The sequence below is a fragment of the Corapipo altera genome, unplaced genomic scaffold, assembly GCF_003945725.1.
Source record: "Corapipo altera isolate COAL_440 unplaced genomic scaffold, ASM394572v1 68, whole genome shotgun sequence".
NCBI classification, from domain to species: domain Eukaryota; kingdom Metazoa; phylum Chordata; class Aves; order Passeriformes; family Pipridae; genus Corapipo; species Corapipo altera.
In genome coordinates, this window is record NW_020884919.1 from 6,049,517 (window position 1) to 6,074,682 (window position 25,166).

At 40.4% G+C, this 25,166-nt stretch overlaps 1 protein-coding gene across 4 annotated transcripts in view; it reads right to left on the reverse strand.

The window, feature by feature from the left end:
- THSD7B (thrombospondin type 1 domain containing 7B) overlaps positions 1-25,166 on the reverse strand; it is a 308,502-nt gene that overhangs the window by 140,478 nt on the left and 142,858 nt on the right. For all 4 annotated transcript variants that reach the window (XM_027656313.1, XM_027656314.1, XM_027656315.1 and 1 more), the window contains one exon: positions 378-569. In XM_027656313.1, the coding sequence (XP_027512114.1) occupies positions 378-569 (192 nt within the window). The remainder of the gene's footprint in view (positions 1-377; positions 570-25,166) is intronic.

Consider the following 25,166-nt stretch of genomic DNA (forward strand, 5'->3'; position numbering starts at 1 on the left):
GTTCACTGTTTAAATTATTACTACAATACTCCTAGATGAAGACACTCACAGGATGAGTCTGTGTCACGCAGCAATTTTACTGGCAGAGGATGCAGCTCTCCTGAAACAAATTCACACCCAGACTGGTCCTCAACAGACAGCAATTCAGAGGCTGAAGTAAATGATTTTGAACTGTGACAGAATTTCTCTAAGTGACACGTTAACTCCAGCCCATAAAGATCTCTTACACCCCAGGTACGATGCACGGACAAGTATTAACTATTATTCCTCATTGCTGCGGAACTGGGACTAGCTCTGATCTAAACACAGTTTGGCTGAGGAATGCAAGTCAATTCATCAAGGGAACAGTGGTTAATCCAAAAGTGTTCACCACTCACCCTGAGCTGGAAGGGCCAAGATGGACCTGCTCCTGCTTTGAGCGCCCTCCGCGTTTTTACTGGAGCACGAGTGGGAACAGGGAGACCACGGGGACCACTCGCTAATGACACAGTCCATGGCACAAGGGATTTCACAAGCCACAACTTCAGGATGGGGCAGCTCTGAGCAGAGGTGATGTGGCACTTCTTCACCTGGAGCAAATGGAAAAAGATATGTGGAGAGCGGCACGGCTTGGTTCAATATCCACAGTCTGCATCAAACAGACTAAGTTTATGTCAAACACTCACCTGGCCATGGAGGAATATACTACAAAAGAGAATGTTGTTAGGCTTCAGGCTTGAAAGGGTAGTACTTGAACAACTAACTTAAATATTTATTCAGAAAAGCAAAGAAGAAAGAAACGTGTTTCAAGGTTGGTGTGTGACATCTTGGCTGCAGTCCACTTTATGAAGCAGGCAAGCAAAAGGAATGAGATAATTCACAGATTCGCAGAATTCAATCAGAAATAATGACAGTTGCCCTGTATTTTCTAGCAATCTCTACCTACAGAACCTATTTTCCACAATATAAATCGTGCAGGTACCCAAAGAAGTCAGATTTCTTTCTCCTGTAGATCAGAGAAGTATCTGATGATGTTTTTGTCCTTCCCCTGCAACCTCACCAGAACGAACCACTGTTATTTCTGACTCTTGCTTCTCACCCAAAACCTAGGAGATCCAAAATTATGAATCAGTTGGATCACCCACATCCAAGGGAGAAATACTTTCTGTTGGAGATGAGCCAAGGGACCTGGACCAAAGCACACCTCCTGATGAGAAGCATCTTTCCAAAAGCCCTTTCAACAAGAAGGTAGGACACTGGAGACTGGTGGAGAAAAACCTATCAACCAAAACAACCACTGGCAGAATGAGCAGCAAAAGAAAGCACATGAGGGATGTCATGTGGAATACAACAGAGAACTATTGTTTTTAAAAAGGAAAATAAAATCATAAAATACACTTTTATTTTTTAAAATAATATGGAAAAAGTCCAGAAATTTTAGTAATTACATAGAATTTATGAGGATATCATAATTAACAAAAAGTTCATAAAATATAACTCTTTCACTACTGAATTACATCTAATATCTTACAAATATATTTTAAGTGATGAACAGTCATGACTGACTTTGTTCTATTGCTTAGTATTTCTGTATCCTCATGAATTTTCAGCTATATATATGTATATCAAATTTCTGGAAGCTCAACTCCACCTGTTTATAAACAACAAGGTCACACCAAACGTTACCTCCTCTTTTGCCCTCATAATAGTTACAAAGCTCTCCTTTGAGGGTTCTTTAATTATGAACCTAGGGAAAAAAAACCATAATGACTATTCAGGCTCAACTATATGTAAGAAAAAATAAAATTAAATTTATAATGGCAACAACTGGCTCTTTCACCTCACACTACAGGAACAGGCTACAGAACAAGGCAGCCCAGGATGCAATTATAAGTGGGAGGGTAGAAAACTACTGGCCCCACATATACAAGTGAGTAAATAAGAGAGGCAGGCTGTGAGCACATAAAGCTGTCGGCAGCAGGGTGGTATTATCTGCAGTTGCATTCCTAAATGAAGACAGGCTCATTGCCCTCGAGGCACAAATAAAACTTTTCAAGCGTATTATGAGAAGGAGCGTCGGATCCAGCAGGCAATCAGACTGCAAGATATGGTTAAAAATACTTTATTTTTATACTCCCTTTCCTTTGTGCACACCTCTGCTCACCAGGAAAGGCTTGATATGCCCAGTCTCTGCACTATACTCCCTGCACACGGCCCCCATCCCTCAGAACTGCAACTGGCACCCCTGCAAACCAAGCTCATTCCCTCATTCCCTTTGACTAGCCCGGATGAGCACTGCTGCTTTGGATGCTCACATAATAGTGAGAACTATCTTCAGAGAAAAACAATGTAAAAACGCCAAATAAACCTGTAAGCCTTATTTCAGCTGTCTTCCCGAGTCACTTCAGCGTCAAAATCCCTGCTAACGTTTTGACAGCTTGTCTGTACAGCAGCAGATAACAGGAGGGCATCCTGGGCAGGCGTGATTTCTGGAGTCAATGGTACAGCAGCATCAAGAGATTATACGCTTTGGTGAAGTGGGGTGAAACATCTGTCCTCCTCTCCCATCACTGACACTGACAGGGAAGCACATGGACAGTCAGTAATAGGTTTCTGAACCAGAAGGGATGGAAAAGGGACACTGGCACTTCAAGTAGGCCCCCCACCCCTCCACCCACAACACAGGTTATCTCTGTTGCATCAAGACTTTATGCAAAGAAAGCACCATGAAGTTCATCAACTTCTGAATTTAACCTAATTTTTCCACCAGACTGTGCTACAGATGTAAGAATCAGAGAAAAACCTACTTGTTGAAAGCCAGGAGAGCCTCTCCATTGATTTAATCTGACTTTACAAAACCCAAGCCACTCCATTCAAAAGATACATCCCCTTTGGGGTGGCTTCCTCCAGGTGCCACATATTTTGGAGTAACCACCCTGTGGGGAAGGGAAGCAAAGGAGCAAAACACACTTTCACCTTCTTCCCTCTGTGACTTCTTTTCACGCTGGATTTACAGCGGGTGACAGCAACACAGAGGCTGCAATTCACAGTTCCTCAGCAAGGAAAGGAAGCTTTGCGTTTTGTTATAAAGAGTTTACCACAAGGTGCATGGAGGTACAATTCAACACTCACTTTGATTTACTTTATAGCTCCACTCACTGTGTTCAGGTTTAATTACTGCCTTCTATTACTGCAGAAGGAGAATGTTCTCCTGTACCAGCCGCCTGGCTGAGAATTCACGGAAAACTACTGCATACTACAAAGGGAGGCAATAATATTTCATTTTCCATGAAAAATACAAGTACAGGATAAAGCTGAAGTGTGCTTTATACATTGTCGCAGATTTACAGGGAATATTAAATTCTCCAGAGCTTCCAAACTGTCCACCCCGTACCTTGAAGGTGTAATTCTTATCTCAGATATGCTGAATAATCTTTCCAGATATTTCTCTAATCTTTATACACACAAGTCCATTCTATGGGGCTGGATGGGATCCACCCAAATTTACTGAGGGAGCTGGCAAAAGGGCTCGTTAGACCCTTCCCATCATTTACCAGAAATTCTGGCTATCTGGGAAAGTACCAGGTAACTAGAGGTCAGCAAATGTGACACTCAGCTACAAAAAGGGTTGGAGGAGGATCCAGGGATCTTTAAGACTGCAGCCTGACCTTCGTACCAGGGAAGGTCATGGAGCAGATCATCTTGAGTGCTATCACACAGCATGTACAGGACAACCAGGGGAATCATCCCTAGCCAGAGTGGTTTTACAAAAAGCAAGTCCTACTTGACTAAACTGACCTTATTCTATGACAAGGCGACCGACTTATTGGATGAGGGAAAGGTTGTGAATGTGTCTAACTGGACTTTATCAAAGCCTTTGATACCACTCCCCACAGCACTCTCCTGGAGAAACTGGCTGCTCATGGCTTGGATGGATGCACTGTGCAATGGGGAAAAAACTGGCTGGACATCCAGGCCCAGACAGTGGAGAATGGAATTACATCCACCTGAGGCCAGTCACCAGTGGGGTGTCCCAGGGCTCGGTACTGGGGTCAGTCCTGATTGATAACCTGGACAAGGGGACTGAGTGCACCCCAGTAAGTCTGACACCAAGCTGGGTGAGAGTGTTGACCTGCTGGATGGTAGGAAGGCTCTGCAGAGGGATCTGGGCAGGCTGGATAGAGTGGTTGAAAGCTGCTCGATGGAAAAGGACCTGAGGATGCTGGTCAGCAGCTGGCTGAGAGCAAGAATATAACTACCTGCCATCACCTGTGAGGCACAACTTCTGAACTGCCTGAGGTAGAATAATTGAAACAGCACCCTCAGCATCCCAGGAGCCAAAGTGATCCCTCTCACATGCTCTTTATTTCATGCCTTAAGTACAAATTGTTCTCAGCCTTGCTGAATGCTTGCTTTCCTAAAAGAAGCTATAGTTAAGAAAAATGCTACAGTTTTCTATTCAAAATGTTTTATTGCAAACATCCTGAACAACTCTAATGGCATTTTTTAAACTGATTGCCCTGTACTTGAATAGTTTAGTGATTATAAAGCTAAATACTCAAGATATACTCACCAGATAGCCTTTTATAGGAAAGATTTAATCCATATTCTTCCAAGTCAGGAGGTAATAATTACAAAAGAGAAGACAAGCATGGCATTTTTGTAAATATATGGGCTAACAAAGTTGCTCATTACCTAATGTACCAGTCCTTCATTTGAATTCTTTTACAAGGCAACAGAGAAGCTACGTAGAGAAGTACCATTCTGAGTAGAATTTTTAATTCACCAAAAAACAAACTAAATTCTTCCCAACAGCAGACACAAAATAAGGAATGACCCAAATCCCCCCTTGAACTAAAGAGCTGGGTCTTGTTTCCAACAACTCAATTTTTTTCTCATTGCATTTTCCATTCCAGAAAGAGAAGCCACTCCCAGGGTCCTGAATAATGCGCTCCGTGTTGAGGCACTGAACCAACAGGAAAGTTGCATTTGGAATCAGTCCAATATTAAACTGCATCTGTCTATTTTACATACTGCCTTGCAGCTCTGGTGCATTAGTCTCATTCTTCCCAGTGACCCGTCGTACACCCACCTCCTGTGACACAGTTTTTAATTACTCCTGCCAAAGACATTCCTCCCCTGGCTCAGGAAAAAGGGAGTGGTCACTAGACAGGACACAATTAAGGCAGTAAAAATACAAATCCCACCAGGTAGAAGGAATGGAAAGATCAACTCAATAACAAACCAAGTATTCTCCTTTCGACATTCAATAGTATACCATGCTCATTTTTTAGAAGGAAAAACTGCAAAGTTACTTTGAAGATTTCAGGTTTTCACATGTGTGGAGCCTCGAGTGACCTCCATGATGGGAAAAGGCTCAAGGCAAAGGAATTACATTTCAGACTGTTCTGCATTGCTATGTAGAAGTTCAGAAAATTTACTTTTTGCACAAGACTGCTGCAAAAATGCTGCATATTTAATGACAATTACCAGTTTGCCATCAATATTTCTCCTTGTAGCATTCCAAATTATTCACTGGAAATAATGAAGCTGTCATCTAAAATACTATACGTATCGTAAAATTTTATGTGCCACTTAAATCTCAGAAAAGAATGACAATAAACTTTGATTAAATACTTGCCTGTAACAGAGTGAGATGTCAACAGGCAGCAGTAAATCCAGAGGAATTCCTATTGACTGTATGCCAGTTTGCTAAGAGCAAATGCATTCAGAGAAAGCTGTCTGCTGGCAGCATCCTGGCCTAGGCATCTCATCAGCTACCGAAAAGGGTACATTTAAACTCAATAACAATCAAATTACAACAGGAGAAATTTCTCATAACCATCTTGAATGTCTTCATCTCATCACAGCATCACGGATCTTTTTTCCCATGCTGCACAACCAGCTTTAGAGAGATCTTAAAGCATCCAGGGGCTGATGTCTTCAGTCATCTCCAGCAGATGAATCTCACTGAAACCTCTGGCTCCCGGTTGACTTTCCTTAATGCCAGTCAACAGGTAAGAACATTGGAGAAGAGCAGTGTCAGTTAGTCAGGGAGAACAGTGGCACATGGAATAAATTTAATTGCAGTGGTCCATCACTATTACCAGAACCCCACAGAGGGGAAGGGGAATGAAGAAGCAACGAAGGCAAACGGAGGTCAAGAGCGTGAAAGAAGGTGAAGCCGTGAAATAGAACAAGCCACTCAAAACAGACAGGAGGGAATAAGCACAAATAAAACCAGGACTTTCTCAGGGAACAAAAGAAAAAGAGAATGGATGAGACAATCATTAAGGTTTTGAGTCAAAAGGTTTGGTTAAAATGCAACTGTGAAAAACAATGTGTTAGTTTAAGGAAAATGCATTTTTAACCACATAATGCTCAGTGAAGAGAAAGGGAGAAAAGAGTCAGGAGGATAAGAAAAAGGAAAGTAAGCCAAAAAGTACAAAACTTAACAGAGGGAATGAGAATAAAGATGAAAAGAAATGGATGTTTGGAAATATGTTCCAAAATCTCCATAAAATCAGAAGCCTTGTCCAAATCCCTCCATCACTGGCCACCATCCTGTGCCTTACTATGGCTAAGCAATCATTGCAGAGGGTATGAGAAAAAGATGAGTATGGAGAAAAAGCAGTATTTGTTTTCATTTCTTGTGTATCCTCTACAGCAATTTGGACTGTTTGCCCACTGTTGTTTTCTCTCTTTATGTAAATGCACACAAGAAAACTGATTTGTGACTCCAAGGAAGCTCCGAGAAAGCCCAGCACAGGAGAGGAACGTGAGTGAGCAGCTGCCAAGCCCGCAGAGAACGTCTCAGAACACCTCTGTGGAGTATTACACACACAAGGTTACAAAAACTAACACACCTGCGTGAGGTTACCCACACAGAGACTGCCTCCAGTGTGTTTCCTATCCCACATGGAAAGACAAGTTGTCATTTAAAGGAATTTGCTGCATATTCACCTGCTGAGCTTGGGCATAGAAGCAGAATCAGTTCTACCTTATGGCTGCTTGCACAGTCCCTCCTGAATTAAAGAGAAATTGCTCCTGTGGCAGCTGAAAGTAAACACAGGTTCGCTGCATCCCCAGAGAAAAGCATGGAAATTCAGGCTGCTGTTCCTAATAATTAACATAGCACAGCAATCTGAAAATATAAAGTATAACAACTTAACATAATCTATATTAGTGTTCTGGGGTTTTTTTCCTCTCTTTTTCTTTGCACGTTTTTCTTTTTTTCTCCATTATCCGTCCTCCTTGTAAATGAGGGAAGCTATACAGGTGGGTTGATCAAGACTGATTGCAATTAAGATTTATTGTTGAAATTGCTGCTATGGTGTAATTGAAACAGGTGTCCCTCTATTTCCTTCTCTGTATTACTTTCTTCCAAATGCTAATCAACACAAAATATTGTAGAAAGCAATTATACAAAAAAGTCAAATGTATTAAAATATTATAAAATATACATATATTTCCAAAACTTTAAGAAAAAATATTCGTGGACTTTTTTATTCCAATAACATACAGAGTCCACTTCATATTATATATCTAAGATATAATATACAATATGGGGCAGAATAATTTTAGTGGAAGAATTCAGGCATTTTAGTTTAGAGAAAAGGAAGGTGGCATTTTATTTCTAATGCATCACAGTCATAAATTTCCAAACATTAAGTTGCCTTAAGTTGACTTGAGTTGCCACCTTTGCTCTCAAAACTAAAAAAAAAAAAAAAAAAAAAAAGATTTATTACCAAGAAGAAAAGTTGTGTGTTCACACATGGAAAAGTGCAATATTTTTATACCTATACTGCTTTGATTATTCCAATTTTTCTTCAGATTCTGCTACTCAGTAATGATATTCCTTGCTGGCTTGCTCATAGCCATCAAAAGCCTGTGACTGACTGTTATCCAAACAATATTCCCAAAATAAGTTTGCAATTTGACATCTATTGGGAATAGCAGACTCTTTTTCTCTTCTAGCCCAGAAATCACCCCAGAAGTGAGTTTGTATTAACATGGGACACTGAAAAATTGTAAACAACAGTGCAGCAAATGAGGTTGATCTAAGTTGGCAAAAGTCTTGTTTTCAGATACAGTGAATGCTAATGATAATAAATAATTGCAAATACCATCTGGACTCTTTAAAAAACATCTTTCTCCAAGTCTGCAATTGAATCTCTACAAAAAGAGGATCAATGCAAAAGAAAATGAAAACAGTAAATTAAAATTAGATTTATGCCAACTACTTAAAACTAAGAGCTCATTTAGAAGCAGTTAACACAAAAATGTGTTCTAGTTCAGCTGCAGAGTCTGGCCTAATCCCATAAACCAACTCTGAGAGCTCCCGCAGCCCATCAGGAAATGTTCAGAATTTGCAGGACCAAACACTAAGCTATTTTTTATTTTTATTATTACTACCATCTTTTTCAATTTTGTCTCTAATTGATCCACAAATCTCAGAACAGAGCTTTTATAAACTGCAATAAAGAAGAAAATACACCCAGTATCATAGATGATCATCAGTCAAGGGTCTGGATGAATGTCTGAGATCTGTTCTTGACCAAAACAATACAATAGCAAACCATGACCTTCAGTTATTGAGGAAAACTTCCCAGTGTACACAGGTTTAGCCAAGTATCAACTATGCATCTAAAGTGCATAAGACACTTTTCAGCTGGGTTAAGTTACTTCTGGCTAATGTACCCTGGCCTCTGCTTGAACCATTTTTACATAATAAAGCTGTGAATTTTAGACAGAGTGTTTAATTTCCACTGTATTTTGCATAGATCATTTAGTACTTAAAATGGGGATAAATCAAATGTAGGAAACACAATATTAACAATATTTTCTGTGTGCTTCCACTTTGCCCATGAGGTGGAACTTTAATTACATCATTAATAAGGATGCCTGCATTTTCACTCAGTACTGCATCATTCCTCTAGTGCCATTTAAACTGCATTTGGTCTCTAAACTGCTCCACCCTCTAGAACTGGTTCACTGATTATATGGGAGCAGCAGCCTCATCCTGCTTGCAACTCAGCTACAATGGCATCAACTGAAGAATTTAAAGGCAGGAATCACTTATGATGACCTAATATGGTTTATTTAGAAAAGCTTCCTGTTATTTTCTGCCTCCAGAAAGTTTATATAGATTTAAAGGTGACAGTTGTTTTGGAAGAAAAAACCAAAAGAAAAAGAAAAAAAATCTAAAACTCAATCAGTATTTTGCCCAATTATTCAGAGTCCAAACTGTCTGGAAACTATTTTAAAAAAATCTGAAAGATGGCATCTGTGAGTACACTTTTTTCTGAGGAAAAAAATTATAATTTCCTTATTTGTTCCAAAGTAGGGAAAAAAAAAAAAAAAGAAAAAAGAAGTATGAACCCCAAAGGGCCCAAATAGATCCCAACCACTCATTCCCTGACAGGTTTTCCAGCTCCCGTTTTTAACTTTTCTACAATTTTAACTTTGCCACTAGATTAAAGAAAAACACAGAATCAGTAAATGAAATCAAATGAAAGCACTTCACCCCCCTTTTAAACACCCTGAAGTGTCGAGGCTGTCAGGAGACATTTGGACACGCTCTTCACATATAAGAACAGAAACACAAAAAATGGAGAATATCCGGATAAAATTTGGTTTTCTATCACTAAATTTCTCCGTGTGAAAAAAGCAATAACCACTTCGCAACTTGGAAAATATTTCTGTTCTGATTATTCAGCTATTAAAATAGGAAAGTGTCATTTTATGACAATTGCTTTCGGCAGGAGATATTTTACACTTATATTTGCAAGGAATGGGAACATAAGGAAGAACAATATTAAAACCTTCAGCGTTAATCAGTATTTTCAAAGCTAAGCACATTTTGACAAACTTTCTAATAGACACTGTTCAAAATTCATAACATATATGAGCATGATTACATTACTCTAATTTATTTTTTCTCCTCTCATGCTTAGCAATAAAATTTTACCTTTGAACTTATACTTATTACAACTTTTACTCTATGGAGGGCACGCAGGCACAGAAATATAATAAAGCTCTGCTAATTCCATACATTATTGAAATCCTAACAGCGCAAATGGTATCTTACTCTCTTCATGCATACTTAAAATTTCAATTCAAAACCCATTTCATTAAAAGGTCTGGTTAAGCAACAGTATATGTTTTTTATAAATTTGTAAATTAATGTAGCAGAATTATATTTTAGATATTCAGAAAAAAAGGATGTAATACTAGTGTTTGTTTAGGCGTTGTAAGCAAAAACTTGATTGATACTAAATAATTGAGTGGTCCATCCATCAGACTCCTCTAAGCACTATAAAAATGCAGAGAGGGGAAAAGCTAGAAAATAACATTTGCTCACCCACAGGCAGCTGAAAATTGGGTCTAATTTCAGTGGTAAAAATCCCATTGACTTCCCGACACTGGGAAGTGTACAGCTATGCAGGATGACTTCAAACTTAATGAAAGCACAAACAAGAGAAAGCACAGAAGGAATTTAGACTGGGAAGATCAGGGGTCATCAGTAAAACAAATGATAACTGGCCAAGGAAAACATCAGGACTAACACACAAGAGAAATTCTGGGAATCTCCTAAATTGGTGGATAGAGCAGTAACTGATACAGCAATCCAGAAAGGGAGCAGTTCACACAATCAAGTACACGACAAAGTGCAAAAGTTGACTCGAACTGCAGGTATAATATTGGCACAATCTCCTCTCTCCTCGCAAAGGTCACTTCACACATTAGCTCCAGCTCCATTGATTAGCAGCTGAGATAACAGCAGCTCACACACTCCTCAGTCATTGGGAACAGAGACAAGGGGATGACTTTCTGCATACCACATCCTCATCACATTTCTGGTAATTGTTCAGTCACAGATAAGGCACAAATAGGGAAAAAGCAGCAGAACAGACTCCTCTGAAAACATTAACAGAAACAACTTAACCACCTTTACATTTGGCACTGAGGCATCAGAAATGATAGCTATTATTACTGCTGTAATTACATGGCTGTGACTTGGAGGAATCGCATATTGCTTCCCTGGAAACATGGCCATGTGTTTGACAGCTCCTAAACCCACAGGAACAGATCTCCCCACCACAGTTTGTAGAACTGAACACCTGGGCACCTGAAGACACACTGCCAGGAATGGTACAAAGGGCTCCCAAACCCAGGGGTCCATCACCCCTATCCTCCTGAAGGCAGCCAACAGCAGTTTGACCACCACAAGATCACACCAGGAGAGTTCTGAAAACTCCACAGCCAGGACTGCTGGCAGCCCTGGACTCGGGCTTCTCTAATCCCAAGCTTCTGAGAAGCACCAACATCATGATCTTTCCAGAGCATCACTCTGTCCCCACCACACCTCTGTCCTGACATAGGCCACCCTTGAGGACTAAGTCTGAGACTTTCATATCTAAACTCTTGTCAGAACTCTGTCTGTGAGCCAGCAGTGGTCACATACATCCTCCTGAGCCAGGTGCAAGAGAGAAATGCAAGAGAATAAAGACACTGAGCCAATTAAGCTTTTTGACCACAAAATACCAGACCAGACCAGGAAATGTGTGAGGGCCATATTTCAACTCCAGCACACAGATGTAAGGAAATTGCTAAGACAGAGGAGTTCTCAGAATTTAGTAGACTCCATGCATGATATCAAGCTCTCAATCTCTGATCAAATTTAGGCTACTGAGCCATTCTGTGCCACAGCAAGCCCAGACGGGACAAGTCAAACCTCATCTTTGCACGAATTCCCATCAACAAGCAGCAAAGCAGGGAGCAGTTTACCACAGCAAACTATGGTGTTGTCTCCCTCCTACACAAAGGTGAACTTCCAATATCAGCTATCTCTGCTGTAGAGCCAAAATTTAACAAAATCCTTCAGAAATCTGGTCTTGAACAGATTCGGTTTAGAGGGGAATATTCACTTGCTAAAAAGTAAGGAGAAAGGTTTTTCTTTGAAATCAGATAAGCAGAGCAAAATTTTTACCTTCTCTCAAGCAGTTAGTTGGAACATATTCCACTATGGATTTTAAAGTCACCTCACCAGCAACATAACCTCCCAGCATATTGAAAACCAGCAGGAAGTGTTGAATTAATACATACATGCTAACAAGCACTCCTAGAGCCATGAATGTTTAATCCAGTTTCTCACTAGCTGATGCTGTACCCCATGGCTGCTCCGTGGTTTTGAAGCCTTGAGACAAGGGAAGAACTAGAGGGTGTAGAGCGGGGAACCACAGGAAAGTAGGCAGAGGGAAAAGTCTCTGGAGAAAGCCTGAAGCAGAACAGTATCACAGCAAAGGAGGTAAGGCAGAAGTGTTAACATCTGGAGTGGGATGGAGGAGGCAGAGAAGGGAGGGAAGTCAGCCTCCATCTTCAGTAGTTGTGGGGCTACATTTGGATAATGTGTGGAATACTTCCCAACAACATATAAGTTGTTCCCGCTCATGTGCTGTGTATACAAAGAGATACAAACAGAATGAGCTCTCAGAGTCACTGTGACACTTGGCTGACTGCACAGGGTAAGTTATTGCACACCAACAGACTGCTGGAAAAAAGGAACTTCTACACACCTTTGGGGTCTTACCCATACATCTTAATGTTCTGGACTGTGACAAATGATTGGATAACAACTCTTACTCCCCTTGTCATCATCCATCTTCTTAGGAGGCTTATTTCTTCAAATCCTGATGATGAACCTCTGTAGTCACTTATCTGAGCAGCGAAAATTTATTGCCTGTACCAGAAAATGAAATTCTCCTGCAGGAGAACTGCAGTGGACACAAAAGGGCAAATTTCCACCCTGGAGTATACGGATGCATTTTCTTTCTCCTCAGTGGAAACTATACACATTTATCCAATGTCAGGATTTGGACCAAAGGGTATCTCCTGTGTTAATAAGAATGGCTAATTTCCAATTAAATAAGCTTAGAGATCATAGAGATGCCCTAATGAGAAAAAAAAAAAATGAAGCCCCATACTAATCCTGCTTTCACTGCACATATTTAACAGGGCTGCCAAAGCAAAGTCTCCAAAATACTTACTAATTACATTGGACTGCCTCCAGCCACTGTCACTGCCAGGAAACGGGCAAAGTTTGCAACAAACCAAACCACTAAGAGTTCAAAGATGATATTATTATTTTGGAAAAGCCTTGAAGAGGTCAAGAGACAAGAGAACTGTGGAACAAAGAAGTGCAGGGCTGATTTGGACAGAAAATAGTCTGTGGACTTCACGAGCAGCTGTAGAAAAATATTTTGGCACAGCTGGGAGAAGCTCCCAAACTGGTAAGCTGCAAAAGCGCAGACTTGCACTAACTCATTGGCATTCATGTTGGAATGAAACACATGCTATCTGTAGCATAGACTGGAGGGTAAAAAGAAAAGTTGTAGGGAAGAAGTCTATAAACTCAGCTGAAAGAATCCATACGTGTATTCTTTTTTGTGTGTCCAGGGGCAGGATCTGGTACCCCAAGAGTGGCTGTTCCCAAGACAGGGAGAGCCCGAACACCAAAGGATGACTGCAACACCTGAAAGTACATCGCCAAAGAAATCAAGTTCCTACTTTTGTCTGATCAGTGATGAGAACTAGAAAATCTGTGCATGTGGCACATGACCCTCATCAGAAACAGTGCTAGGAACAGCCTGTCCAGCCTTCACATCAAGTTGCATTTAGCCATTAATTAGCTCGAACCAAGAACCTCCACTGCAGCTTCATAGTGCAAGAAGGGTTGAAAGAGCTGCAGGTGCCCACAGTGACACCATAAATATTGATCACAGCGCTCATTCCACTTCATCAGCCACAAAGCACACAATGGTGCTCAAGGGAGAGGAAAAGGCAGATCCAATTTTAATCACACCGCTGTATTAAAACACAAACCTCATGGAATATTATTTTAATTACTGTTCTTTACTCATGCCTATTGCAGCCTATTAAAAAAAAAAAAAAAAAAAAGAGGTTTTTCTGGACACAATCAAAACTCCAAGCTTCCAGGAAGGTGCATCTACACTATGTGAATCAGTCCTATGTAACAACACCCAAGTGAGATCTGCAACAGCAAAAGCAGTTTTTCAGCCCAGCACGGCACCCTGGGCTCGTCAGAAACACAGGTCATTAACCAGGAAAACTTGGTGCTACCACAGCTGTTTCTGAGCTACAAACCCCTCTGGCAGTGAGGGGGCCCTACAGACTTAGTGGCTCATTCAGACTGACCTGATGTGGTGGGTTGACCCTGGCTGGGCACCAGATGCCCACCAAAGCTCCTCTCAGCTATGCAAGGGGAGAAAATATAACTAAAGGCTCATGAGAGAGATAAAGGTAGGGAGAGATCACTCAGCTGTTACAGTCACAGGCAATGCAGACTTGACTCAGGGAGATTAGTTTAATTTATTACTAGGATAATGAGAAATAAAACCAAATCTTAAAACGCCTTCCCCTCCACCCCTCCCTTCTTCCTGGGCTTAACTTCAGTCCCGACTTTGTCTCCCAGAAGCCACCCCTGTAGCCCCCCTGCTGTCAAACCCTTGCCACACAAACCCAATACACCTCCATAGTACAGTACATAAATCCTAAACCACTTAACCTTCAAAAATATATGTCTGGGAATACTGCCAGTGAATATTTGAAAGGGATTACAGTAAATGTATTAGTTATCACTGAAAATTAAAATATGGATTTCAATTGAAACTCTACATAAGAGGGACGTTTTCCCCCAAAATCCATTAGTTAGCAGCCATGCTGAATGAAGGGGAAATTGTACATCCAGCTCAGACTATGCAGGGCAAGCTGATATATTTTAAAAGCTGCATTTTTATCTACTGAAATAAAACATTTTACTTTTTTATTTTTCTACTTTAATCAGAATATAACCTCATTAAATGACTGTGTGAAAAGAACATATAAACTAGAAAGAAAATATAAAAAATTTCTGAATAAATTAATGTTTATTGCTTTTAGACTTTGATATTCTGGTCTTTACTACTTAAATGCAGTTTAAATGTATTACTTGCCACGGCCTTCACGTTAAACCCAGTAAGTCTGCAATTTGTGATAAAATTCCTTATCTCTCTTCTTCTGAACCTACGCAGAGATCCAAGGTTAATTTGCAGATAATATTACTTCATGAAATAATTATCTTAGTCTCTAGTACTTAAAATAGCCAAATTCAAGAGAGATAGTTTTAAAAATGAAGCTGTTAGGGCTGCAGGATGGAGGCTGCTCCCACTGACACACCCCCACATGGCAGGACCTTCAGTGGGAGGCACAGTCTGGGTACCCCAAGCCTGGAGCAGCCACTCACCCAGGAATTCAGGGCAGGAATGCTCCATGTTGATGCACATGAAGGAAGAAGACCCAGCCCCATGCAACCTCATTCTCCAAGCCCCCAAATGCGAATGGCAAAGCAGCCTTCTGCCCTCTTCACAACCCCAGCACCTGCTGAAAAATTACTCTCTTGAGCCATTCTTCCTCATCCTGCTCATTTTTCCAAGCATCCTCCTATTAAACTATACAAATATATTCATTTAGTAAACCTCCCATTAACCAGGTCAGTGTACAGTATTCACAACTTATTACGGAGTAGCACCAAATCAGTCACAGAAGCAATTATGCAATTTTAGAGCAGACAACTCACTTTAATCTTAATGTGGGGCTGGGGATGTATATGTCAATGTTCATTCACATGACTCATTCATTTTCAAGCATTGTATTCCATTTGTTTCACCCTCACTCATGCAGCACTCGTGTCTTTTGATCTATAAGCTTTGTGGGCTGTCAGAAAACACAAGCTCAATGTTCCACCCTCCACATCAGGGATTTTTTCATTGAATTTAGGGGTATTTCTAAGCTTCTATTGCCTGGGGGCAGTGGGAGAAGCTGGGCTAGATATTTAGAATCAAGACCTAAATAAGCATTAAAAAAAAAAAAAAGTCAACCAACATTAAAGAATTGAAGATCTTTCCAGAACCATTTAAAATAGATGGTTGTAGAGAAGAGACATCAGAGCTAAGATTCTGGGATGTTATAGTTACAACAGGGGGAAAAAAAAGTGCCTGTTAAAATCCCAGCTTTATTTGAAGACATACATTTACTGAAGCATCTTGGGAAAACAGGATGCCATATAATATTAACAAACAAGAATATGCTCTGTCAACCACATGCAGCACCACAGACATTTTGAAGACCTAAATAAATAATGTATTAGAAAACCTAGCCCAGGCTGAATTAATGCAGACTCCAATGATATAAATGAACGGCAGCAGTGGAATTATTTTCCTGGGATTTAAGTCGCATATAGCATTAATAGTAAAGGCCTTGAGATACTTATTGATAGGCAAGAAACTGCTATCTTTAGATCTATGCATGCCCAGGGAGCACTCTGCCCAACTTACAGTCTCCGAGAGTTTCCAAGAGAGTTACCAAATCACTCGGCTTTATTTGTAAACACCATGAAATAGAACAAAATACCCTCTCAGCTCTAGTCTCCTTTGACACAGCACTAAGTGTACAACAAACAGTGCTGACTTGGGAAATCTCCTGAAAGCGGGGCTGGGGGGAATTTTGTGTCTGGGAACAAAAAATGGAATTTGAACTTACAGGATCATCCTGGTTTCTACAATACTACGGGCAGCCAAGACTCAGCTCCTCCCCCGATGTGGGAAGGGTCCAGGTGGACATGACAGTGTCACCTGAAAGTGACTCTGTCCCTCCAGCAAAGCATCCTGGGCTCAGCCAGTCCCAGCAAACTCCCTGCTGACTTGCTAGTGGCAGATATATATTCTCCCTTCTTTCAGAAAAGTTGCTTTTCAAACTACAACCATCTCCCACCAGATGCAGTGCCTGAATCCCCATGGACACCTCTAGCCACAGGCCCACACCAGGAGCTAACTTTGTGGGATTGTTTTTCCCTCCTCAGCAATATGAAAGGAAAAAGTACCATTGTCTGTATCCAGAGCTGCTGCCCCAGTCCACGTGGGTGTGTTGGCTCATTTTTTTCCTTCTTTCTTTTCCTGAGCTTGGTAATTACCACGACAATGTGAGGGTTCATTAGTAGCAACACCACCAGGGGAGTGATGGCAAAATATAGACCACAGCTGTCAGAAAGGAACTGAGCAAATTCATGCTTACAATCCACATCTCCACAGGATTTTTTAAATAGTGCATCTGTTTTAACAACCATGGCAGGAGGATACACTGAAATTATACAGGATGGGAAGACTGGGCTTCAAATTGCAAAACACACCCCAACAATCCAGGATGATTTGGTTTCTAAAGAAACTCCACCTCATATAGACGTTCTCATCACAAACCTTGTTCTGACATTTGCAAGCTGCCTAAAGATACAAACTGAACAAGCTGTTTATTTAGAAAGGAACCATGAAATATCTTATCCCGTTACTTGTTTAACTCTCCTAAACAAAGGCAGTGCCTAATTTGAGACAATTACAACCATGTTTCACAGAGACAGAAAGAAAAACACCGTACAATGGAATTTTAAATTGTTCTCAATCTCCTCACAGAGCTAATCTTTCTCGATTCACTAATTCACATTCACTGCAGCACTTCACAAAAGCTCCCATTTATTAAATACGAGATTCAATTCGCAGATAAACAATTTGATAATGTAATCTACACTTAAAATAATAGCTTGGCTTCAAAGTTTAGGGGGGAATTAGGAGTTTTCCCTTTTTATGGCTGTTCTTAGCATCATTTCTTGTCACAACCTCAGAGCTCAAGTCCTGTAATCAAGGTCCACTGGGCTTGTATTTCCACACAAGGCAGGATCTGTATGAGGATTGTATGCTGTCCCACAGAACTCACAGAATTCAGTGGGAAATCTGCCAATAGAAGGACATTAAAGAGCATTTAGGAGCTGCAGCTCATGGCTGTTTTCCCTGCTCTGCAATTTCTCTACTGTTTTATCACATGTTCTTCTCCTTCCATTACGACCACCTGACTAATCACAAATTGCTGCCTAATGAAGAGTGCTGGCATTATAATACTTAATTAGAATTAAGAGGAAGATTTACTTTAAAAACCTGACAGACCAATATGCCCCAGAGCCAATCTCGGTAGTGCAGAACTACTCCAATGTCCCAAATTTCCATGTCCCAAATTCTTAATTAAAAGTTCGTCAAAACTTCTTCTTTTACGGGGGGAACCTTCCCCTCTAGAATCCATTAACTTCCAAACAAGTGACTAAATTGTTTTTAAATCAGCTCTACTTCATAAACAGCTTGATAAAAAGAAACTTAAAGAAAGTACAAGACTTATCTTTCATTTCCACTCAACAGCCTTCAGAACTACTGTACAAAGGTGGCTCTCACAATCACTCCTGTCCAGCACACGATGTGCAGCACCGAAGGAATTTCTGCTGCAGAAAAAGCCTTCTGTAGGGCCACCCAGCAGGGAAGGATTAAATTACACAAAAAAAGCCCCTGCTTTTTTTCCTCCACTAAAGGGCTGTGGTCAGAGATCAGTGTGAGGAGCTGCCTACTGAAGTTAGACTCAAATTATTCCCTTGTTTAAACCCCAGGAGAAGGTTGCTGCTGACACCCGGAGCACAGCACACAACCAGAGCCCAGGTGCAGCTCCTCCACCTTGCCTGAGGAGCAGTGAGCACCTAGACCTCATGGCTGCAGGCTGCTCCCAGCCTTTTCTTGACTCCTCTGACTCCCTGCACCTCTGCAGGGAGACTGCTTGCACTGACTCCTCTGCATCTCTCCTCTCCCTCACCCCAATCCCTCCTGTAGACTGAGCTGGAGGGAGGCCCCCAGCCCCACACACCCTGGCTTCTTACAGATCCTCCCTCCCAGGTCTCAGTCTCCTGTCTGCACAATCAGGTTTAGTTTATTTCTACTTCACGGAGAACTTAACTGGCTTATTCTGAAACATTTTTTTTTCCTTTCATGAGTTATATCATATGAGTTGGACTCTGTCCCACTAAGCCTCACATACCAAATGCAATAAAATACAGTTGGTTTCTTTACCCTAATGATCTCCTGTTTAATTTAAACCTTCTGTACTCTTGACTGTTTCCCTAAGCAAAAAAAAAAGTCTTGGCTAAAATGATTTTGAATTGTGAATTGGGCAATTTTCTGCCTGTTGAGAATTTGAAAAATACCGCATGCATTAAAAATTATTTTCTGGCTTGTTTTAGTCTGGTGTCCTAAGGAAATCAGGATTTGCCATTGTGCTGTTTATCCATCTGCTGAACACCAGAGAATTTTGAAATTTTCTATTAATGTAAATAAAATTCGACAGAGGGGTTGGTCTCTAAGATTCAAATGCCTATTTCAACTACCTTCTGAGTGTTGGAGAAAGTCAGAAACCATTACTGGACTCTCTTGTAAATTTGCTACAGGATCCTTCAGAAAGCTTGTCTGGATGGTGTCATATAAATATAGCTGAATATCTGGTTAAAGACAAATGGTTTAAGGACAGTATTAATGCAAAAAACTTTGAATTAGGGTATCTCAAGGAGATATTATGAGTAGGAAAGTAAACCCCAAGGAAATTTTGAGGTTACAACTGTGTAAATAAGCTCTAAAAGCACCATCTCAAAACCAGGTGAAAATGCCACTGATGCAAATGCCACCTTTGGGTCACAGATCCAGAATCCTGTCCTTAGTAATACTTTTCAAAAGGATCCTTCCCCCCTTCCTCTTCCATCCACACAAGTCAATTTTACAACTTGTCATCAGCCTGCCTTTCTAACACAGTTCAAGAAGGATCCTACTTTACTCATATCTCCCCTTTCTGAAGCAGGGTTCCCTGAGAAATAAAGTAACTCTACAAAAAGAATACGAACTCAACGTGTATGTGAAGTTCTGCTTAGTTTAAAGAAAACAGCCAAGCAGGTATTTTATGTTTCATGCTCCATTTCAATGAGAAAACAGGAATTCTATTGGTACTTATAGGTATTTTTCTAGTCTTTTACTGAAACAACCTGGGATTTTTGTCTAAAATAGGGGCAAAACCAAATAAAACAATTTCTTTTCCAGACTTAAAAAAACTAACTACAAATACTTCTGTGGTTATAAAATACAATAAAGGAACTTTATTTCAATCTCATAATCAAAAGGTTAGAAACCATCAAACTCAATAAAGATTCCCTAAGCATTAAAAACTAGTTTATAAATAAATAGTTTTAAACTATACATATGCATTAGCCCAGCATATAAATGTTAATCCTTCTATACAGTTTCTTCAAACCACTTGCACCAAACTAACAGACCTACAGGTCACACACACATGCCATGCTCTTTAGGTAACCTTTATCACAAGCTCAGATCAACTCAGGTCAAACTTATTCCATAACATTTAAAACATAAAGGGCAATACAGATCTTGCCATTATAACTGATGTTTATATTTTTCTTAATGTTATAATTCCCATTTCTGAAAAGGCTACCTTGAACCTTTGTTCCAAACCTACAGGTGTTTGAAGCTCAGGTTAATTTTTAAAAAACATCATCACCTGTTGCTCCCTCTCGTGCAAGTGGGAGCTGGATCTTTGAAAATCCATCTCCTCTCTGCCAAAACAGCCACAGGGAAGAAGCAGCCTCTGCCCTCACCATTTTAACACTGCTCTGAAGTCTTGAAAAACATCTTTTGGAGACATTAGGCATTAAAAAGGAGCACTAGGTACTGAACAGGTTTTGCATAGCAATTCATTTGAGGGCTTTCTGCACTGACCACGAGCACACGCTAGGCTAGCACAGAAAAAAATATGTTCACAGGTAGCTGTAATATCTTATACTGAGAAGCACAGGAAGGATGAAAGTTTGACATATACCTAATCAACTCCACTGTATCTCCATCTGCCAAAATACAAGGAGCTAAAATTACCACTAGATACCAACTGTAGTTGCCTTCTGGATGACTGACACAAGACACATCACCAGCAATTGAAAAAGCACCCTCACAGTTTAGCTGGAAATCTTGCAACATATTTGCATTCATAGATGAAGAAAATGAATCAGAATATCCTTGAGTTTATCCTCTCAATTCAAGCCCACTATCTCCCACCCTTCCAGCACTAGATATTTCAGCCTGTGCTTTAGTGCCAATATTCCTGACTCCAAGACACTGATATTTACACAAACACAGTTACTACAAGAATTGTTTATAGACTTTTCAGTTTTTGTTTTCCTTGGTTTGCAGGCCACATGTTTGCTCTAATTTTGAATGAAACAAAACTGTTAAAGTGTGACTAAACAAAGAAAGATCTAACTTTTCAGCAGCTTACCTTAAGATTAACCTAAAGCTGATCTTCTGCTTCTTTTGCAGACATCAATTTCAGTAGAGGATGCAAAGACAATAAATTCTCCTGAACTCATGGTAGTGTCTGTCCTCTGATTGTCTGTGCACCAGTCCTAGAGCAGGGCACAATCTGCATTTTGTCTTTCTAAATGTTTCCAGCAGGAGACATCAAATCTTTGGCACGATACCAGTTGCTGTGAGGTAAGGCTTGATGGAGGTAACTAAATCCAGTCCACCTGGCTCATTAACAGCCAGCCTGCTCAAAGAGCACATCAATCTTTATGACTACAAGAAAAACGGGTCTCAAATCTACTGAACAAACCCCAGACCATACTTCAGGATTCCTCTAACACTCATCAGCTTTGCTCCTAGACTGCAACATCCTCCTTCCACCACGGCTGCTAAATGAGAAATATGGATCCTATTTAATTGCCAGAAAGTTTTGCTTTTAGAATTTAGGATTAGCTTTCAGGATTTGTGTCCCTAACAGTCAGGAAAGCCTACTCGTTTGGGATCAGCAGTTCCAGTGACAGGGTATGGTGGGATACACTCAGGAACGAAAAGGAGGAATGAGCAGTGTGGTGCAGAAGGCTGAGCCCCACAATGGTAACTGAACCTGTAAGCTTGGAAAAGCTGGTACCTGTTTCATTTTATTGACTCTACGTGCAATTGTGTCACATACCTGGGTAATTTTACCGTTCCCTCCAAAATAATTCCAAATCTCAGATGTGTACAGTTGTTTCACCTCCAGTTTGCATTTGCATGACCAGTCCATAACTGTGTATATTAATCACACCCTCCTCAGGCACAACTCCCACTGCCAGTTCTTTCCTGCTAATGCTGACAGCACACAAATCTGACCAGAGCAGTTTATCAGTCTGTCTTTTTTAACCTCAATGATTCCAGAAGCTGAGACAAAACAGCTCCTAATCCATTGACCAGCTATTTAACTTTTAAGTAGACACTGTTCTCTTACTCCCTGTGTATCACTCGGAGATCACTCTCCTCCCACACCCTGCTCAGGATGTCACAGCCCTCATGGGCACTGAAGAAAAATTGATTTTCGTTACTCCATTTGTTAAGGTCAGACTAAACAAAGGTGCTTTTCCACATTAAGTGTTTTAATTTTACAAATAAAACCGCTTCTTTTGGTTTCCAAAAGTTTCTGTTTCTAAAATAAGGAATTACCACAATCTAAGCTTATGCTACTCTTACAGGAGAAACAAAATCTCAATGTATCATTAGATACAACATTGTGTCACTGGACTTGATGCATCAATGGAAATTGATATGTCACAAAGAATGTATTTCAGACTTATTTTCAATAAATTGAATGCAGTCTTTTCTCCGAGAAATAAAACAGACTTTGCAAATTCACTCTATATCACTAATCCACTGCAAAATGAAAAATCATGAATTCCACCCAGGTAAGAACTTGGCCTTGCTGAGATTGGACTCGATGATCTTAGAGGTCTTTTCCAACCTAAGTGATCCTATGATTCATGTTGAAACAGGACACTGCTACCTTCATGCCCTCAAACAGGAATAAAACCAGCTGTCACCTCTCCTTGAAGCCCCTTCTTTCTGGAGGATTGAGGTGGGAAGACACACTGGGATGGACCTGGGAGCACAGACAGGTAACTGAGCACACTGTTGTTAACATCCTACCCCCAAAGAGTCTTCAGCTTCTGTAAGCGCAGAGCTTCACTGTCAACCCGTGGCAGAACATAATATTGGATCTTAAAATAACACTGCTTTGATTACCTTACTTCCCTTTACTCTTCACTTCAATTCCAACAGGAATTCAGTGTCTGCTCTGTCAATTGAGCCATGTGAATAATAGATTTCTGTTTGGGCACTGAACCAAAAAAAAAAAAGGAAAAAAAAAAAAGGAAAAGGAAGAAAAACTGTATAACTGTTTAAAGTAGTCTGAAGAGAAACTGGAGGTGGATTTAGGAAAAAAGTAATTTCAAGATAAGGCAAAATGTTTGTTTAATATGAAAGGAATATTTTGCTTTTATGTTAAAAACCTCTTAAAAATAATTTGATTTTTTAATTTTGTTTAAGACTAGTTCATTTACCAAAAAAACCCCAAACATTAACCCTTTGAACTAAAAATGCTGAAAGAAAATATTTTAACTCTGAAATAATGCTCTCCAGTTTTACAAATAAAACTGTCACGTGAAACAGAAATTTGGGAATAGACGTATTTCAATCGAAAGGTGTATTTTTTCAGTGAACTTACTAACACTTAAAAAGAAAAACTCCCTCATTTTCTTGACAAGTGTCATGTTCTAGATACCAACTGCCTAGAACTAAAGAAATAAAGAGAGAAATAAAATAAAACTGAAGCTACTGGCCAGAACAGCAGTAGCAGTGCTCATATACAGGTTTTCTGCTTGAAACCAAAAGAAGCAACAGACCTAAAAGTTCAGTGAACACCCTTATTTTGTGGGTTTCTTCTACTCGCCAACCTCTGCAAATATACCTTGGGGTCTTGGGGGGTTTGGGTCAGGTTGTTTCTTCTTCTGGTATCACACTGCTGAAATGAGGATGATTGATTTTTCATTCCAGAAGGATTTCTGTTCCTGCCTCTCCTCGCTGCCACTCGTGCAGCCCCATGTCCAGCAGCCCCGAGGCTCAGTGATCCCAGGCTCAGTGATCCCCAGCTCAGGTAAATCCTGCAGCTTGAAGCCAGCAGCTTATTCCACTGAGACTAGTTAAAGAAAACATCTTGCCACCACAACAGCTATGGCAGGAGCGTTTTATGTCTAAGCCACCACCTCAGCAGATTGTCTGCAGCAGGGATGTTCACCCCTTACAGCTGTGAGTCCTGAGACCTGCCTGATATTAATTTATCAGATATGGCTGGGAAGGGTGCACAGAAACCCACAAAGTTCCTGGGAGGAAACCAGGTGAGGCAGAAGCTGCTGCAGATGGTGTTTCTGTGACAGGTCCTAGGAATAGTCCTTTGGGTGCTACAGGAGAAAGAGAGACAGCAGCATTTGTCTGGGCCCCTCTGGACTCTGCTCCTCTGGGCTCAACATCTGCATCTCCCCAGCACTGCATGAACTGTGCATGAATAAGGAAGGGAGAGATTATTCAGAACTAATATAAACACTGTCCTCGAAAAGGAAGACAACTCCACAAGTTTGGATTGTCAGGTTGGATGGGGCCCTGAGGTACCTGGCCTAGTGAGCAGTATCCCCGCCCATGGCAGAGGGGTCAGAATGAAATGGTCTTGGAGGTCCCTTCCAACCCAAACCATTCTCTGATTCTATGAATTTTAACTCCCACAAACTGAAGAAACCCTGACACCCAAGCTGACACTACAGAAAGGCAAATACTCAGCAGCTTTTGAGCTGTGACTAGACTTGTTAACAAGGAGCAGAGTAAAAGAGCCAGAATCCAGCAAAATCACATGACCTTTGCATTAATCCTTGTTGCTGATCTAATAATTTCTGATTAAAACAATTAAGCCTTTGGGTACGAACTATTTCATATTTTTGATTACTTAGACAATATGCTGTTCACTGTCACAGAGAAACTGTCTTTGCTACTAATAATTCTTCTGGTAGGAATCAGAACAAGCAGAAGCAAATTAATAAATGATGACACGGGAATTACAACAAAACAGATTGATGACTTGTGGGTATGATTCTGAATATTTTACAATCTATTCATGAGCACTGCTAATAGGTGAGAATTCGTTTATAGTATTGTCAGAAACATTTATAAAATGCTCGGAAAAGGAATTGTTACTTTTATGAGTCATACTTGTTATTTCACGAATTTATTGTTATAGTTCCCCTTACGTACGTTCTCAGGTTGTACTCCTTACCATAATGACTACTCTGTTCACAAGCTACACAACGGGCATTTCTAAAAAAAACCACAGTTAGGTTTGGCATTTGTCTTGTT